The following is a 20,368-nucleotide window of genomic DNA, read 5'->3' as shown; positions in this document are numbered from 1 at the left end:
GCTTGTAAAGGGTCCTTATGCAAGACTTAAACAGACTATCCATTATTCCAGTGACTAGACCTGGCGTTTGCACTTGAGAGTAGTAGTTTACCACTTAAAAATGACAAATTAAATCTTTTAAACATTTTATTCCACTTACATGAAATTACACATTTTCCCCAAATAACAGTTAAGCTTAAGTGTTCAGTATGACAAGGTCAAAGACAAAGCTAACAAAGCCCAACAGCCTTCCTTAGTCCTCCACAAACTACCCCTTACCAACAATTTCGACCGAAAGAAAAACTAAATTTGAAAAAGCAGTAGTAATAGAAAAATGGGTGGGTTTTTTCTTACTGCGGTGCTCATACAAAACAATACAAGCTTGTGTTCTTGTTCAGTTTTTCTAAACCTAGAAATAGATATGCATAAAAAAGCAGCCCCCCAGAAATTATTTAAAAAAAAAAAAAGTAGAAAATTTAACATCTAACGGTAAATGGAATGTAACCGGTATAAAATGTTGCCCTCCATCTCCAGCACGCCTCATCAACATGTTCACCTCTGCTGTAATTCCTTATGTTTAGTATGGAGTGATAGCTGCGGTCCAATCTGATGTGGTGTCTTACTCACAATTACATTTTAACCGGAGGATCCAATCTTTTCTGTTTGTTTAAACTTCAGGTGCTGCATGTCTCATAATTTCAGAACGCGTGCTCCCACACTTTAGAAGACCCAGAGTCAGAAAAAACAGTTCACCATCATCCCCCAAACATACACGAACCCTTCCATCATACTGTCAATACTCCCCCTCGCTGCCCATCCCATTTTACCCACAGTTACAAGAGAACAGACCGCCAACCAAAAGTAGTGAGATGAGTAGAAACCTAAAAACAATGGCGAGAGTTTGATGACAACAATGAGATGGTCAAAGTGTGGATGATCAAGATGTAGATCCTAGACGATGGCAGGCAGACAGGGATGGCATTAGGAAGGTGGCTTAATCTTTGGGCTCCTCTGCTTCCTCTCCCTCAGCCTGGTTATCAGAAGTCCAGAGCTGAAGACAGATCAAAGAAAAAGAAGAATGAGGAGTTTGGTCACCATTCACCTCACGAAGAAGCTCATCTTCCCTAACCAAATCTTGTCTCCATATCTCAGTGCAACAATTTTATTCTAATGCCTCCCAAGTCATGATCTGAAACAGCCAATCATCATTTTGGAACAAAAATGGCCAAACAAGTCCTGGTTTTAGCGGCGTAACATTAACTGTTCTGTTTCAACAACATTTTCATCACTTTTCTTGTCTTTGGGTTTTAAACAGCATCACATTTAAAACATCACCATTTTAACCAACAGGGTAAAAACAAAAGGTCGTGATCGTTTTTCTCCGTCACTTTTGTTTTAAATATTCATTACCTTTAAATTTGCATTCACTTAGAAATATTTAGTCCGAACAACCTGACCAGAGTACCCCAGTAATATATCAACGCTAGAATGAAATGCTCGTCTTAAGATTTCGCCAGCTGTGGTACGAGTGCAGCTTCTTCTTCAACTTCCTTCTTCTCAGAATGCTGCCGTGTCCTTGGGCAAGACACCTAGCCCACCCTGCCTGCTGGCAGTGGTCAGCGGGACCGGTGGTACCTGTGCTCAGCAGCATTCGCTGAGAACGATGTTACAGTGTGAGAAAATCCTCAGATGTAAATCTTCTGATTTTGTCACCTCTGATGTTGAGTTGCGCGTTATTTTTTCTACCTCCAATCATAAGTCCAATAAATGATGACACGCTCGCGCAGGTGTCACGACGTACAGTCTAATGTTTTCCTGCACGCGTCGGGTGTGAACTGCAATCTGTCAAAATGACCGACAACCTTCAGATTCTACAGTCACAGGGTATATGTAGGCATCTGAAAATTAAAGTTCAGACTTAAAGACCCCACAGACACCCTGAGTCACTGTTCAACAACAACAGTCCAATACGGAAAACATTTGGCGAACACAACCCCCCGGTTCTGATACTCTGATCTATTATCTGAACATCTGATGTTTCTGATCAGTGAAATGAAACTTACAGTCAGGTTGTCTCTTAATAGCTGCATGATTAGTGTACTGTCTTTGTACGATTCTTCACTCAGCGTGTCGAGTTCAGCAATGGCATCATCAAAGGCCTGAAGGATTCAAACACATGTTAAAGCCTGGAAGGCTACAGTGTTAGTTACGAGTCAGTGCTGTAGACATTTGCCTTCTAGACCAGCCCAACGGGCTGAAGAAATAACCCACCATCCCAGCTGTAGTTGAATCTACACGTTGATTAGTAGTTTGCACAGTTACAACAATTACCTGTTTGGCCAGCTTGCAGGCTTCTTCAGGTGAATTGAGGATCTCGTAGTAGAACACAGAGAAATTAAGAGCAAGACCAAGGCGGATTGGATGCGTAGGCTGCATTTCTTCTTTGCTGATTTCAAAGGCATCTTTGTAAGCCTTCTCTGAATCCTTAATAATGTCTATAAGGGGAAAAGCAAAGTAAGACCAGAAAAACCTTAAAAAGGATGTTTTCAGAAAGATAAACAAACGCCAACTCTTATTGATGCGCTCTGCCACAGAGAAGCATGCTCGGAGGAAGTTTGTAAAGCTGAAAACGTATCTTTTCACTGATGCCGTAAATGATTGATCACTCTGTTCGTTTTAGGCATTTTTACTTGATTCACGATTTTAACTTGTTCTTATTTTATCTTAACATATGTGTACTCCATTTACTTATACAGGGTATATGCAGGGATCTCAAAACTAAATGCAAGACTTTTAAGACTTTAAGCCCCCCAAAAACAAGATTAAGACTTTACTGCAATCAGCTAACCCAACTATTGAACACTCGTATACTATTTTTAAATGCTGCATGGCTTCGTTTTCCACCTCTTCAACTGTCGGGTTGCATCACATCTGGGACAGCAAGGCTGTAGCAATAATAAGTAAAGCCACGTGGTAGAAAAACACAAACAGCTGGCATAGAAGAACAAAAAATAAAAGTAGTTTCCATGCATCAATTTTTCATACCTGCAAACTCGTAAGCTGTGAAACGTGTGACAACTAAAATGAAAGGTTCCTGCGTGCTGCAGATTTGCATCTACACTACAGTGGGCTTTGTGGTGACCGCTGACATTTACATGCCTTTATTTTATTAAGAATAATTATTTATTGTGATTTTTTTTGCAAAATGCAAGCAATTGTCTACCAGTCATACTGTTCAAGAGAGCTAAAAAATACATCAAACTGACTGATTAGGGATCATCATTTAAAAATTAATTATTATTAGGAGACTAATGTGAAAATATTCCAAATGACTGTAATCATTTTCTTTAGTAGGATGACCAGAACCCAACTCACCCACTGTGGGACGTTTCAAAGCAACGAGATAAAAAAATGTTTTTACTTTATCCATTCTGCCTTTTATCTCCAACATCACTGTTAAATATACATAAAATTATTATTATATAATTCATGTTCTATCTGATTCAGCTTGAACAAGCAAACAGCAAAAGCTTTAATACCGTTTCCCAGTCCCTCTCCAGTGACCTAGCCTGGCCTGCCAGACCCCTCCTCTGTTTAATTCTGCACAGAGAAAGAGTCTGGGAACTCTCCTATTCAAATAACCCCACCCCGTGAGAATTCTAACCGAGACAATCAGGGCTGAGTAGCGTACGTCACACACCACAACGCCGAGTTTGTCATAAACATGGTGACTGAAGTGGAGTTCGCTGCGGCTCTTTCCTTTGTTCTAAATGATTTGAACGTCTTTAAAACCACAACAAGTAGAAGCACTAAAAGCATTTCTTCAAAACAAAAATGTTTGCGCTGTTGCCAGACGTCATTTTTACTACAGCTAAAAAAAACTACAGCGTCGCAGATGTCACACACGGGGGCGCTCAGTTTCTCATAAACAACGAAGACAGCGGCGGAGTTTGCTGCGACTTTCCTCTGTTCTAAATGACTCAAATGTCTTTAAAATCACAAGTAGAAGCGCTAAAAGCATTTCTTCTAACAAAATAAAAGATGTTTGCGCCATTGCCAGACGCAATTTTTTTACTACAACTAGAAATCTACCGCATCGTGCAGTACAGTCGGGATTTCAGCCTTTTTTCTGATTGCAGGGTATCTGCAGGTTTAAGGGAGCCAAATTTAAGACTTTTTAATACCTTTTTTAAGGCCACTTTGACCAAATTTAAGCCATTTTTTAAATTTATTTTAAGCTATAATTTCCAGCTATTGCCTGGAACCGGTGCTAACCACATCGCGGACGTGGGATTAGCCATCCAGTTACCATTAAACTTGCCCTTCCCCATGGTAGAAGCTCCAACTAGCTTAACCAGCTCATCTAAAAATAGGCCCCTTTCACAACCAACTGAACGTGTACGGTTCCGCTTATATCGTACACAAAAAATGCTGAACAGAAAAAATGCTAGAAATTCATGAAAATTTTATAGAAATGAAAGAATCTTGTTTATTGGGTCTTTGGTAATTTAAGACCTTTGGAAACTGTATTTAAGGATTATTTGTAATTTTTAAGGATTTTTAAGGCCTTAAATTTGGAAAAGCAAATTTAAGACTTTTTAAGAACCCGTGGATACCGTGATTGGTCATTTTTGAGCTGCCTAGTCCAGCCCCTCAAGTGCCTCTCTGCCTGTGAGTTACCAGACTCATTCTCGGGGCAGATTTAAACAGGACGAGTCTGGCAGGCCAGGCTACCAGTGACCACAGCTTACCCAAGGCTCTTTGGACCTTCTAGTGTGGCTCTGAAGACCTTAAATTATTTTAAACCGTCAACAGATTTTATATATAGACAGGACACCATAAGAAAATGAAGGTTTAAGCAGCTTTTTAAAGTTTTCATTGAATATTTGTGCTGACCTTCCACAATAGAATGATAGTAAAAGTACCAGGAAGATCTTTAGATCTATTTGTTTTCCACTAATAACATCTCATTGAAAACAGATCCAGACTCTGGACCTGTCTAATTACTAGAAAACCTGTTTTTGACCAACACTTGAACCCAACTCCCCCCAACAAACAAAAAGACCACAAGCCACAGGAAACATCAGTGAAGGCTGAAACTGAAAGGAGACAAACCTGATTAAGTTCTTGACAGGAAACTGGGACTTGGAGGGGATTTTATTTGATTTTACAAACTTTAAGCTCCAACCGCTGCGAGATGTTTAAGCGACAGTAGTAGCGGCGCCGCGATACTGGCTACCGCAGCACGTTTTTGACTATCTGTCTCCGTGACTGGTCAAATGATGACCTGTGACCCACTGACAAAGATGGTTTGTGAACAGGATGAACACTCTCGTTTTTCTGATATTGATTCTCATAAAGAGCGACTGAAACCAGATCAAAAACTCACCTTTCCTACAAACAAAAACTCTTGAGTCACATGAACGTTGTATGGAGCCTAAAGCCTGATTTATGCTTCTCCGTCTGCGTCAGTGCGGAGACACGCAACGCCATTATCCGTCCTTGCGTAGGGCACGCAAGTACGTACGGAGTCGAGCCCACTTTTTTAAACATCCGTCGAACGAGACGGATTACGCAAGCTTGTGATTGGTCAGGACGCCGCTGTTGTTTACAGCGCCGCCATTGTAAAGAGAGCCGAGGAAAACTAGTGACAGACACGGAGAAGCTTGAAGAATATCTCGCGAAAAAAACTCTAAAAATATGAATGTTTAATTCTCCCGTGAGTGGAGGAGTGAAAAGATGCGCAGCAAGCGTTTTATTTGTGGACGGAGATGACAGGAAACGTGGGTTTAGAGGTGGGGAGTGCATGAAGCGGTGGGAGAATGAGAGACAAAATATGTCCGTGTTAAAAGTCTCTAATATACACAAAAAACACAATATAAACATACGATCTTGGACCAATACATGACAGGATACCACAGAACAGCGCTACGCCCTCTGCTGTCCTGCCGGGCAACTGCTTTGCAACACTCCCCAGGAGACGGAGAAGTATGAGAGCAAAACGCTTCCGTCAATCCGTGTGTCTGTCCCTTGTGAAGCTGACGGAGAGGCATAAACCAGGCTTAAGTCACACCCATCTACTTCCGGACCATGGGTCCTTAAAGTACGAAAAAATGAATGCAAGTCAATAGAGCTAAAAATGCTATTTTCCCAATCCTGCTTGTTATGTGCCATGGACTTCACATATGATGTCTGAATTTTAGAGATTTACAGATTGCCCCATTGACTTGCATTCATTATTTCGTTCTTCCGGGGACTCGCAAGCCAACCGGAAAGGGAGGAGACTTAGGCTCCCTATAAACGGCCATTTTTGCCAAAAAGTGCCAATTTTGCAAGTATGAAAGAAAGAAAACGATCTTTTATAGAGCGCCTCTGAAGATGAAAATTACGAGGCGCATCACACACACAAAAAATAAAATAAAAACAAAGTATAAAAAAAGATTATAAATGATTAAAAATTTGTTTAAATGAGAAAAAATACATAAAAACTGTGATTAAAAAATTATGTAAGGAAAGGGAGAGAGAAAATGAATAGGAAAGACCAGTGGCTTGTGGGGAAAGGCGGAGTAGGTAGTAAGAGCAGAACAAGGAGAGGGCGGTGATGAAAGTCCCACCAAAGTCTGAACAGGTGAGTTTAAAGGAGACCACTGAGTCCACTGATCTCAGATTTGGGTGTGTGTGTGGGGGGGGATGGTCCAGAGTCTGGGGGCCACAGCAGCAGATGATCTGTCACCTTTGACCTTTAGCCTGGTGCTGCACAACCAGTAGGATTTGGTCACTGGACCTCAGGGACCTGCTGGAGGTGTAGGGACTGAGAAGATCACCAATGTATGATGGTGCTTGTCCATGTAAGGCCCTATAGACCAGAACCAGGATCTTGAACTGAATCCTGAAGTTAACATCTGAGACAAATGTATTTTAAATTCACATCAATAACCTAATTTAAGACTACTAAATTCATTTGAGACTTTTAAAAGACTTTTAAGGGTCTTAATTTCCCTTTAATCAAATTCAAGACTTTTCAAGACCCCTCGGATACCCTGCTGATGCGGTCGCTTTTATACTGGAGTACTGTATCCATCCATCCATCTCTATCAATCTATATATATATATATATATATATATATATATATATATATATATATATATATATATATATATATATATCCATCCATCCATCTATCTATATCTATATATATCTATATATATATCAATCTATTTATATCTATCAATCATATATAGATTGATATATATCTCTATATATATATATATATATATATATATATATATATATATATATATATATATATATATATATATATATATATATATATATATATATATATATATATATATACACACACACACACATACAGTACAGGCCAAAAGGTTGGGCATACCTTCTCACTCAGTGTGTTTTCTTTATTTTCATGACCATGACCATTTACAAAGAGGCCAACAAGAGCTAAACACCTCAGGGAACTCCTTCAAGACTGTTGGAAAACCATTTCAGGTGACTTCCTCCTGAAGCTCATCAGGAGAACACCAAGAGTGTGTAATCAGAGCAAAGGGTGGCTTTTTAAAGAAAATAGAATATAAAACATGTTTTTAGTTATTTCACCTTTTTGGTTAAACACATAACCCCTCATGTGTTCATTCATAGATTTGATGCCTTCAGTGACAATCTCCTGATGTGGTCATGAAGATAAATGCAACACATTGAATGAGAAGGTGTGTCCAAACGTTTGGCCTGTAGTGTGTGTGTGTGTGTATATAGATTATGTGAAAATCACAGCAGTTTTACCTACTTTAATAACATTTATGATCACTTTCAGACTTAATTAGGTCCAAGTTAAATGTCACTGCTTTGCACACAAGCAGCTAGGTGAACTGATACTCTAAAGTTTAACTCATGCTTATACCTTCTCTGTGCATACCTGTGCTTTATTATTAATTTTTTATTGCATGTGTGGATATACACACATTTTTGAATTATCTTATAAATTATAATGGCATAAAAAGAGATTTATAAAACTGAATGATTGTGTCATTCGTCCTTTTTTAAAGAAAAATGCCGTGAAAAGCCAACTGTAACAAGGTTTTCTGCAGTTAGTGATCCATACTCACTAGGTCATCAATGACTATTGGGGTGATTAACATGTGTGTAACCTAAAGAACAGGTTCCATGGTGATGCACATCTAAAAAGCTACCTACCATCCCTTTTTTCTCCTGTAGCCACCTCAGCCAAGTAGCGGTAGTAATCTCCTTTCATTTTCAAATAAAATACTTTGCTCTCTGCTGGAGACGCCTTGGGAATGAGATACTTGTCCAGAAGACCCTGTGGTGGAAAAAATGAAACAAATTACAATTTCATATTTGCAAACAAAATTGTTCATATGCAGAAAACTTTTCATCTGACATTTGAGCTGAAACAGTCATCGATCTCACCAGGGCAGTTAAAAAAACTATGATTGTTTTTAAAGACCTTTTTTAATCTAAAACTGCCCCCCCCCCCCCCCCCCCCCCTCATTTTTAAACAATGTCTTATTTTTTGTTCTTGTGGAGTGACTCATGGCTTTTATCTTGAAAGGTGCTATAAAAAATTGTTCTTCTTCTTCAGACTTAAACATGAGTAAAGGCAAGTTGGCTGCCAGCAGCAGCCTCAGGGTTTGAGCGTGACAATGTGGATAAGCTAGATCACAGATGCTTCAGGGACCACAGAAGGGAGTGAATCTATCTGAACATGGCATGAGAGCACAGGGGAGGAGAAAGGGGCGAGCTGAACAGACAAGAGAGTGAGGATGGCCAATACAGGAATCCAGTGATGGGGACGGACAAGGACGATGGGTTGCATGGACAGAAGCTGGTGGGGGTGGAGCTGTGCTGCTGAACTCCTGATGAGGAAGTAGGTCACTCACACAGCTCAGCCTGGCACTTGACAGTACAAGCATGCAGCGCTAGATAATCTGCTCATGCTGCTAACCTGAATCCAAACTAGAAACGAGCAAGGGGGAAGCCATTATTGACAACAAAAATATTAGTTATTTCTGCAAACATTTTAGTGGTTAAATCTGCATTTTAAATATAAAGAACAATGCTGCAGCAGTAATTCTGTTAGAAAACCCTGTCTAGATCATGTCAACTTGAAATCTTTGTAATTTCTAGTTTATTGTCAGAATGTAACTGTTTCAGACTCAGAAAATAACTACATCCATCTCCATGCACCAACACACATAGGTGACGCCTGAGAAATGCAATGCAGGATCCATGCATCCTAACTGCTCCATCCTCAGTAGGGTCTTGGGGAAGCTGGCGGCCACGTCCAGCAGACATTAAACAAGAGGCGGAGGACGCACTGGACAAATTGCCAGTCTACGACAGAGACAAACACAACCAGTCACACACTCACTCACACCTAGAGACGATATAGACACCATTTAACCTGGCATACATGTTTTTGATCTGTGGGAGGAAACCTGAACAACCCAGAAAAATCTAACACACAATACTTCATGAAAAAAGGCCACAGCCGGGATTCAAACCTGCAACCTTCTCACGCTAAGGTGAGGGTGCTACCAGCTGTGCCACAATGTCGTTCTAGTGCAGCTACAAAACTTCTACCATGTTGTAACTGCTTAAGCACCACCCATCATTTACACCACAAACACCATGAAATAAAAAGGGGCCAACGAGGGCCTGTATTTGCTGAACGCTGGTGTTAGAGATCAGAGAACCCTTCTGGGATCTGAATGTAGAACTGGGCCGCTGGCAAGGGCACAGCTAAAATGAGAATATCACTACAGCAATATGCAGACCTAAGAAAACCTGTGCTAGGGCCACAGATTGTTTTACTGCATCATGACAGAAATGACACTTCCGTGATTTCCATCAAGTCGATTTGTTTTCCTGGAAACAAGATTCAAAGAGATTATGGTCCTTGGCCTTTCTGGAGCCAATTAAAACAGATTTGGTTGCTAAAACAGTTAAATGATGACAAATAGAATCATCTGGTCAGTATCTGAAATGAAAATGACTCAAAGAGGTCTATTTGTGAAAAACACTTTTATAGGCTACCAAAATTTATTTTGCTGCACTATAACTGCTCAGCCTTTAACTTTGCCTTATTTATCTCATTCTTACAACTAATTTTGTGTATTTTGAATTTGATTTAATAAATGGGTTGTTTTGTGTTCTTGCTCCTGGAAAGCACACTAGATTTTTTCTAATTTTCCTCTGGGATTAATAAAGTATCTTTGAATTGAATGTATGAAGAGTGCTATACAGATAAAGCTGCCTTGCCTTTCCCCATCTGGCCTGTAAGCATCTCAGCCTTTGAGGGACTTAAGGTGTAAAGATCTGTGTTTGACCAAGCCCTGTTAATCACCACCGTATCTCCAAAATGGCCGTTGATCTGGGACTTAAGTTATTTGATGACATCAGCAAAAGTACTTCAGACAGTGAACTGTAATACTTACAATGTAAATAATGCACCTGTATCCATGTGAAACTGATGTTTGGTTTTTCACTCGGTGTGACTGTTCATTTCATACATAATAAGTATGCAGATGTAAAGGGTGCAAAGACTAATCCAGGGGGCTCTATGGCGCAGGCGAGCTCAGGAAAGATTTCCACCCCCATGTGTTCACTAAAACATAATACCCCAAAAAATAATCCATAAAATAAGCTGCAGGTCCAGATTCATGTCAATTCAGAGCAGATCTTCTGCTTGAACAGACATGCACACTTAAGGCAGGATGTGTCCTGGGAAGAAGGCCAGGCCTGATGTGGTTACCTTCAGTGTGTTGAAGAGTTTGGAAAAGCTGCCTTAAGACGTGTGCTGTACCGCCCAGCACAAGAGTAATCACACACACAGCTTCAGCTGGATGAAACAAACTCAGCCATATCCTAAACCTACTTGCCCCACATGCCCTCCCTTTCTTTCACTCTCCATTAGGCTTTGAGCTGAAGTGGAGGTCAGCAATGCAGAACATTGGTGGGTCATCTTCTCTAATGATAGGATTACCACCCTGAGTCACCTCAGGCAGAGAATACACAAGCTGAGAAAATAAGAATAGGATCTACACATGGGATGTATATTAAACTTGCTGAAATGGCAGTATTAAAGTAAAAAAACTACACTCAAGAAATTTCATACTATTATGAGTCGTTACAATTTAATTTAAAGCATGTGCAGTTACAATATCGCAATATATTATTTTCTTCTGTCAAAACGATTAAATGTGATGAGAGAGAGAGACCGAGAGCGAGAGAGAGAGAAAGAAAGAGAGAAACAAGTCCCCCAAGGCTCAATTCAACATTACCTATCATAGTTTTTTCTTTATTGGGTTTTATGTTGCTTGCTGTATTTTCCAGCACCTTGGATGCCCGATAAGGTTGTGGAAGGGGCTTTACAAATAAAGTCAAATGAAATTAAATAGTTATGCAGATGACACCCAGATCTACCTAGCTCTATCACCTCGTGACCGTGGTCCTCTAGACCCACTATCAGTGTTTGGAGCAACTTAATGACTGGATGCAGTCAAACCTCCTCCAGTTAAACAAAGGCAAGACTGAAGTTATTGCCTTTGGAGATAAGAAGGCTAGGATGGAGGTTACTGCTCAGCTTTGCTCCAGAGGAATAAAGATTAGAAATCTTTTTGTGTCATAATTGATTCATACCTGAGCTTCACTGGTCACATTAAGGCTTTAACAAGATCAGTGTTTTATCATCTGCATCAAATAGCACTACTCAGAAGTCTCATGTCCAGACAAGACCTGGAGAAACATATTCATGTGTTCATCTACAGCAGGCTGGACTATCCTAACTGGTCCCCCCCCCCCCCCCCCCCCCCCAAAAAAGCCGTGAAGCAGCTGCAGCTTATTCAGAATGCTGCTGCTAGAGTCTTAATAAGAACCAAGGGAACCGAACACATCACTCCTGTTCTCTATCTTGGAAAACCCGTCACACACACTATTTTACTGTGGAAGCCACAGACAGCTTCTTTAGTGGCAGACTTAAACACCTCAGATGTGAAACGGGACACTACTGTAGGTCATTCATCCACTCTGCAGTAACGGTGTGTTAACTCCTCAGTTTAACTGGTACTGGCATTATCCTGTAACACAATAACATTAATGCAATATTCAGTATCAGGGTTTCCCCCGACCGACGCTTCGTAAGCCCAGCGTCCACGGAGGAGGCACAGTAGCGAATTCAAAATCGTTTTATTTGTAAACAGATAATTAAACTCAGATGGTAAACTTAACAAGTCTTGCTTACCTTTTTAACAGCCATGAAAAGAAAACACTGAACTTGTTTCAGAGCTTTTGTGGTGTTTACGAAAGACACGAAAAAACATACCAAGTGGATAAAAACAAATAAAAGTAGCAGCTCTCTTATTACATATTCTCACCAGAACATCATTGCAGATCTCTTGCAGCTCCTTCTCGATGACTTCCCGGTATTCTTTGATCCTTGCTTGCTTGCTTTCACTGCCCTCCGACTTCTGCTCGATGCTGGAAACCACACGCCAAGAGGAGCGACGGGCACCCACAACGTTTTTGTAGGCCACAGAGAGCAGGTTGCGCTCTTCATTGGACAGCTGCTCACCCTCCTCGGTCACTGCTTTCATTGCAGCAGCCATGTCGTCGTAGCGCTCAGCCTGCTCGGCCAGCTTCGCCTTTTGCACCAGTTCCATATGAGGTGTGCTGCTCATGATTGCTCACTTGGGGGATGAAATTGTAAAAGGACAATAAAAAGAGGAAGGGTTAAATCTCTTTTATTCATTACTACATTCAGCTCATCTAGAGGCCAAGCCCTTAACTTATTAGCTGCCACTGAAAACAAAAGTCGTCATTTGCTTTTTTTTTCCTTTTTACTGTGTGGGCGTCTGAACGAGCCCCCACACCATGAGAACAAAGATCCCAGCTCTAAAGCCGATCTTCATCCACGTACGTCACACGTCATGTGATCAGGAAGCAGAAAATCCATGTGTTAGATCGTTTTGGGCCGCTGCTGTAAAAAAAATGTGAGGCACGAACCGGAAAAGTTTCTGCCGATCACAATTCAACAACGGATTATGAAAGAACGGATGAAGCTCGAAATGCGCGGATTCTTCCTGATGTAAGAGGCGAGTCTCCGCTTTGTTTTGGTGTCAACATCACCCTAGCGCAGTGGTTCCAAAACTTATTTAGCCGCGCACCCCCTTTCTATGTCCCGACCATGTCGACGCACCCCCCAGCCCCCACATCAGGGCATGGATATATATATTAGGGATGCACCGATGGATCGGCATTTGATCATAATCAGCCGATAGCGCCCCTATTGGTTTTGATCGGAGTTTTCAAAATAGATCAAAGCAGACCGATCAGGTAGGGTTGTCACGGTAACCAGTGTAGCGATAAACATCGGTAAAAAAAAAAAAGTTGACAATACCCGTCTTGTTTTTAAAAAAAAAAACTATATTATCTTGGTGGGTTTACCGTGGCTGTGGTGTAGGCGAGGTGACCCTTACCAGCCACCGTATCATCTGCTGAAGTTGCCGGCGGTACATGCGCGCTTTGCTGTTTACAAGCAAAACTTTCTTGAAGCTAAAGCTGAAATAATGGCCAAAGGAGGAGACGGCAGCGCTCAGGAGGACATTTTTTATCCCTCAAAGAAGACAAAGTCGGAAGTACGGGCATCTTTTAGATATTTGAAGAATGCTGAGGGAGTTTATAGAAGACGGACGGCTAACCTGTTTGCAGCACGTGCAGAAAAAGTGTCTGTGAAAGGCAGCAACGCTTCAAATCTCATGACACATCTGCGTGACCATCACCCACAACTCTACAGTCAACGCAAGGCAAGCTAACATTAGCGTTTTAGCTAAAATGCGTGATCCGAGGATTTGGGTTGAGGGAGAACGCAACGAGTCGCTATATAAAGCAGCTGCAGCGCCGCTACCTGCATATAAACCGTGTCGCGGACACCCCCATGTTTAAATGACGCTATGCATTATGGGGCTCCCAGGGGAAGATAAGAGTTGGTCTCTCTCCGAGAATAATTATGAATTTAACAATGATTACTGCCTGATGACATTTTCCCACATCTGCAAAGCTCACTGGAAGGACACAAACCGAGGATGATATTTTCCTGATATAGGGTTTATTACTCAAGTAAGGGTAAAAAAGTATCTGATTAGAAGCCTACTTGAGTACTGAGTATCATCTGATCTAATATTTTTAAAATGATGACATCAAACAGACATAAAATAAGAAGTTATGGGCAAATATTGGAATTTTTAAGACTAAAGGGAAAAAATGTAAACAAATAAACAACATAATTACAAAATAACACATGAGCCGCTCAAGTCACCGCGTCTCGCGCTATTTAAACCAATGTTGTAAAATTACTTCTGCACAGCCAAGATGTGCTCACTTGTGCACCCGTGAGCCGTGGTTCCGCTGGAACGCGTCTGACCTCTGACAGACGCACTCTGAACTTCAGATCTTCAGCGCGCTGTTAATAGCCTGAATGGGAATCATTTCTTGATTTATTTAGTTACATCCACAATGTTCTGTGTGTGAGGTTTACAATGTCAGAACACCTGCATGAGACAGGGTCTTAAATCTGCCAGAATGACTCGCCACCTTCAGATTTCTCCAACACCGTTAAAAATGATCAAATACGAAACATATCGGCGTGCGCAGGCCAGTGCTGAAGCTTGGCGCCTTGTTATTATGAAGCTAGGGCACATGTGGAGGACACACACGCAAAAATATACTTGTTTTCAATTACATTTATTGTGCCCACTTACTTTTTCTTAGGCCCACCCACAAATGAGTTTCTGGCTACGCAAATGGTGACATATGACAGACTTCTCTGAGCTCCGCAGCCATTACACTTTTCACCTCGCGCACCCCCATCTCTACTGTGTATCTAGGGATGGGTACCTTTGACATTTGAATCGATCCGGTACCAATTCCCGGTACCTACGAATCGATACCGGTACTTAACGGTACCAATTTTCGATAATTTTGTTTATTATTTTAATTTTCTTTTATAATTAAATATATATTTTCTCAATATATAACAATATTTGATAAATATCACGATAAATAACATTCAACTGTTTGTATTTTAACATTGTCCTTGTAGTTTATAAGCTGATAATTAAACTGAAGCAAACATCTTTGCTGTGAACTAAATTTACTGTTTAACTTCATTCCTTTTACCGTCCTTTTTCCTACCGGGAAGTTAGAATTTCCAAGGAGAAAGCGAACGCACCATTAGCTGATAACAATGGTAGCAATGGAAGCCAAGATATCAAGCTAACGTTATCTTAGTTTATTTAGCTACTGGAGCAGATTAAAACGATGCCTCACACTTAGATCGTTGTCACTGGTTTCGTCTTCACCCGTCACATTTAGTAAAGTGAAGCCAAACTTTAGAGCGCGTTCATGTTCTTCTAGTCGGGAATTCGGAGTTCCGAGGAGAAAGCAAACGCACCATTAGCGAAACGGAAGCTAAAATATCAAGCTAATTAAATTTACCTACCAGAGCAGATTAAGATGAGGATGTCTCACTTAGATCTTTGTCGCTGGTTTCATCATCACCCAGTTACCCATCACATTTAGTGAAGCGGACCCAAGCTTTAGCGTGCGTTCTTTCTACCATGCTGCTCTGTTTACAACTGGTTCGCAGCGAGCGACGACAAAACGCTCTTGCGCATGCGCAGCTGTCTTGGCAAGTTCTCGTTATGATGGACGGGTACCGAAACGAGGCACCGTTTGAAATGACGTGAATCGGTGCTCGGTCGGTACTATGGAATTCGGTCGGTACCTTAAAAAGTACCGAATTCGGTGCCCATCCCTATGTGTATCTCCTTTGATCCGCATTAGTGATATTTTCAGCACCAGAACAATGAAGCAAAGAAACAGATTCCTGAGTTTATGTTAGTAATTTTATTTATTAGGTGCATCTGACCTGTTCTATTTTTCTCTGAAATGAGATCAAATCAGTGCTTCTATGGGTTGTCTCCTCTGCACTAGAAAAATGTACTTTATTATAATGTTCACTGTAATGCATCTTGATGTTCTTAACAAATAAATTAAATCAAAGATATTTGTCAATAATGCTAAATATGTAAATTTGTGTCTCAGTCATTTTTATACTAGCTTAAAAATACTTCATTAAGTCTACTAAGCAGGGGTGTAGAACATGTTTAATAGGGCCAGCCCAGTAATGATCTTGGACCAAAATAAAGGGAGCAGAAAGTCAAATAAAGGGGGCAGAAGGAGATGCTTTTCCAGACGCCAAGAAAAATGAAATGCCAAATCCTCCCTGCAAAGTGTGTCACTGAGAGTTTAAAACAAAAATTATTCTTGTGCAAATATTGGTGTATTCACCTTTAATACTAGTTAATAAAATGCAGCAGTTGCTGGATTGGTGCAGTTCAAAGTGGAGTGCATCAAATAAAACAATATTAACATAAAGGTGAGATGTGTCATAAGCACCCCCCAGGAAAAATTCCTAGGGGAAACACTGGCCTTTGTGTCTATTTTGTTTTTTATACTTAAAACGTGATTACATGCAGGGAAAATGAGTTACTGCTCCACATCGAAGACTCCAAAAACATGGAGGCCAATGTTTCAGGACACTGTGGCTCTACTTTTCCAGAGATACTCACTTTTTCTTTATTCAGGTCTATGATTAAGACATATGCCTGAAACTCATGGGACACGCACACGCACGCACACACACAACTTTTACTAAACTACATTCAACCCCAAGTCACTGCTTATATAAACGAACATGAATACAAAAAGAGCATGCTTATTCTAACCCAGTCAAACACAACTAATACTATAAATGGTGATAAAAAGAGGCGTCTGCTCCGTGTGAACCCTTGCACCGAAATGTCTCGTGTGTTCCTGACAAAGGGAGGGGCAGGTGTGAAACACCTTCGCCTTATCAGAAGCGTTTAGACATGAAAAAGTTGTACAATTTGGATTTAGGCAAGGCAAAAAAAGAACGAGCACATTTATTTAATTATAAGCATAAATGTTATTTTAATCGATGGAGCTTGGTCGGGAGAAATCATGTTTGCTGCCTAGCCTTCAGGACTAAACGTGCTCCCTCTTCTCTTACTCACTCATTCACACTCACCACACCCATCCTTCTACCTGTGGCTCGTCTAACAAGCGGAAACCAAAGTTCCAAGTGTGTGCCGCTTAGACGTGGCAAACTTCGACGAGTCTTCACTTCCTGGCACATAATAAAGCAAAAGCTTCACTCGTAAACTCAAAATACCATCATCTGAACAGCGACACAATCCAGTCAGTAAATAGCAACTACCATATCAAGGCCCTCGTGACCAGTTTCCAGAATAATCTGGCGCCAACTATTTCCTGAAACAGATACTCTGCTAATCGTGCAGATTTTTGCGACGTAACCATTTATTACCGGACCTCGGACTAAAGCATTCTTATACGAAGACGTGTTTAAACACAAGTTGCAGCTGATTTTATAAAGAATACACGGCTAGTCGCGCCTCTGCGCCGACCATCTAGTTTTTTAATACCACGTAAATCTGAATGGGTGACCAAAACAATTTAAATTCGTGGAACACCAGGTCACAAATGCTAACGTACATACTAAGAAAACACGTAAACCGGATCATTTTGTAACATAGCCGACAAACATTTTAACGGAAGTTCTTCATTCATCGGAACAATACGTTTTAATCACAACCGTATTATCGATTACACACACTAAGAATCAAACATTACCTCATAAAACAGCTTGAGCAGTTGTTAGCAGCAGTGGCAAAAAGGCTTCGGTCTACACGACACTGACACGCCTTCCCGTAAGAAACCAGCCATTAGACACATCCCGAACTGTAACGCTAGCTAAGCTGGCCATTGTTCTTTAGTTGGGTGAGCGCCGCCGCCACACGTAACACGGCAGCAGCCAACTGTACTCGAGACACGCGAATTTCACAGTAAATTTAAACGACACGAGAATAAATTATAGCCGCTCAAAAGTGTAACTGTGATGCGCTAAACTAGTTCATACCTGAGTCCTGCCGGATGTCTGCGTACCAAACTACAGCTGATTCTCTCAGCCTGTCCGAATGAACACAGTCAACGGGGTTTCCTCCCAATCACACCGGTCCAAGAGAAAGGCCGGAGCAGCGTCGGAGCGAAGAGGAGCTGACGTCAAACGTTACCGTGGCAACCAAACGCAAGGAAATCTGGGAGTTGTCGTTTTCTTTTCAAGTGGTTGAAAATAGCTGTCTTTTGTCATTCATTGCGGTACACATAGGGAAGAGAAACGTCCGTGTTTCTAATACCTACGGTTCTAACGCGTTTTACTATGCTAGAATAAGTTTAATATGATTAAAAACAACAACTGAAGATTTGTTAGAACCAGCAATGTCACACGTGGTGTGACAAGGGAACATTCATGAGCAGCCAAAGGTTTTACTTAAGAAAACAGTTGAGCTCAGCATGTAGAAGTGTGATTCTGACACTTATTTCTTCAGTCTCAAATGCTGTATATTAGCTACTAACTTGAAAAGCAGAGGGCATCGTAAACTGGAGCAGCAGATATGGCTACAGTATTCCTAACCTACTAGAAATAGCTATTTCTGCATTCTGGTTGGTTTCCAAGGGGTAGAGTGAAGCTATTTTTGCCTTGTCACACGGTTTCCCTTGGGCAAATATTTCGAGCTTGTAACCTATTTAAGGCCAGATCAGATAGTATTAACTGTAATGTGCTGGCAGAAGAGGGCCAGGACAGAAGTAGACACAAATAAGATGGATTTTACCCAGTCTAATTGTGTTCCATTGAATGTAAAACACTAAAACAAGGTTCTTACAGCCAAGAAAGAGTTAAGTTAGGTCTTAAAAGTCTAAGGAACCGGTTCAGTGAGTTTTCACCTTCACCCAGGCCAAAATGCTGAAGTTGAATGCAAATGCATACAAATACGTGATAGCTTCCCAGCCTCTGTCTACCAGAACAATTGCTGAGTTTCTGATTAAACCTTCTGTGCAGCAGCAGGCAACAGTTGTCATTCTAGTTGGACCTTCATCATTTGTTATATAGACATTAATGATACAATTGACCCAAATCCACATGTAGGGTTAGGGAAACTGTTATATTGCTCATGTGACATGAGATGTATAGTCCATCTTTGCAGATAATTAACAGATTTTCAGTGATCAGTAGGTTTTCAACTTGGCCATGGAACAGTAGGAGAGACGGGAACGGGGGTGGCTTGTTTCCATGAATACAATGAAAAGGGGAAAAACCAGTGAACAGAAAGGCAGGCTGTTGTGGGCAAACTCCACCCAAAATAGCTGTCTAGTCCAGAAGGACAAATATCCAGATGCAAGAATGTACAAGCCTTTCTCCAACTCCTGTATAACCCGTTCAGACTGTCTGTCAGCTTGGGGATGGTCCCCAGATGACAAACTAACAGAGGCCCGTAGCAGGAAATGATGAGGAACGGGAAGAGGCCAGCCTTAAGGGCAGAGTTCACATTGTCTTTTATGACCTGGAGTTCAGGAGCTGACATCAAATAGAGACATCCCTTGGGCAGCACAGTTCCAGGCAACAGGTCAATGGTACAGTCATTTGGTCAATGCAGAGATAGAGTAGTGCCCTGTGCCTTTTTGAATACCCCCTGAAGGTCATAGTAGCAAGCAGGAACCAAGGTCAGTTTAAGGTGGTTGGGGGCAGTAGAGGTAATGGAAGCAGTCTGAGGAAGACCTGAAGGAACCTGTACACAGTCACACATCCGGTCTATGACCAGACCATGTTGAACGAGCCACCGATAGCTCACTATCATCGGGTGATGTGGAAAGTTTGACATGAGGTCTTAGGGGCAGCAGTAGCTCAACAGGTTGAGCAGTTGTTCCAGTAATCATAAGGTTGCAAACATCACTGTGAGAATGATGCACTGTAGTGTAAAGCACTTTGGAGTCCTCTGACACTGAAAGGCACTCTACAAGTGAAGGTTATTTATCTTTCATTCATTATCAGTTATTGCAGGGGTCCTCAACCAAATCTGTTCAAGAGCCAGAGTTTTTTCCAGCAGACACCGTGAGGGCCAGATGCCCTTAAAGTTCAAGTATTATTGTATATTAATTTATTAATATTTACAATGGTTTTGTTTTCAATCTAAACTGTTTTAATTGTAGTTTTAATGTGTTTGGAGAATGTAAACAGTTATTGATATTTGGGACATGAATTTTGCTGTTAAACTTCAAAGTCCCCCAATTGGGGGGTGTTAGAGCCCAAAGGGTTGGGGAGCCTGGTGGAAATGTGTGGCCCGCAGGCCGCCAGTTGAGGTTCACTGGTCTATAGACTCAGAGTGCTGAGCCCACTGGTGGAAATTGCTAAGG

The 20,368-nt window shown here is 41.2% G+C and overlaps 1 protein-coding gene across 2 annotated transcripts; it reads right to left on the bottom strand.

Moving 5' to 3' along the window:
- Window positions 1-113: 113 nt before the first annotated feature.
- Window positions 114-18,174, bottom strand: LOC107378872 (14-3-3 protein zeta). Of its 2 annotated transcripts, none has more exons than XM_015949336.3 (6): window positions 18,036-18,174; window positions 12,394-12,705; window positions 8,195-8,318; window positions 2,311-2,474; window positions 2,043-2,138; window positions 114-1,030 (listed from the first exon to the last, which is right to left on the bottom strand). In XM_015949336.3, the coding sequence occupies exons 2-6, from the start codon at window positions 12,694-12,696 to the stop codon at window positions 974-976; spliced, it is 744 nt and encodes a 247-aa protein (XP_015804822.1). In that variant the 5' UTR covers window positions 12,697-12,705; window positions 18,036-18,174; the 3' UTR covers window positions 114-973. The 2 variants fall into 2 exon arrangements, with proteins under 2 accessions (XP_015804822.1, XP_015804823.1); XM_015949337.3 differs by lacking the exon at window positions 18,036-18,174 and adding an exon at window positions 17,750-17,890.
- Between the last annotated feature and the right edge of the window lie 2,194 nt (window positions 18,175-20,368).

Source organism: Nothobranchius furzeri, chromosome 5 (genome assembly GCF_043380555.1).
Source record: "Nothobranchius furzeri strain GRZ-AD chromosome 5, NfurGRZ-RIMD1, whole genome shotgun sequence".
Classification (NCBI taxonomy): Eukaryota; Metazoa; Chordata; class Actinopteri; order Cyprinodontiformes; family Nothobranchiidae; genus Nothobranchius; species Nothobranchius furzeri.
This window is presented reverse-complemented; position numbering and strand designations above follow the sequence as displayed.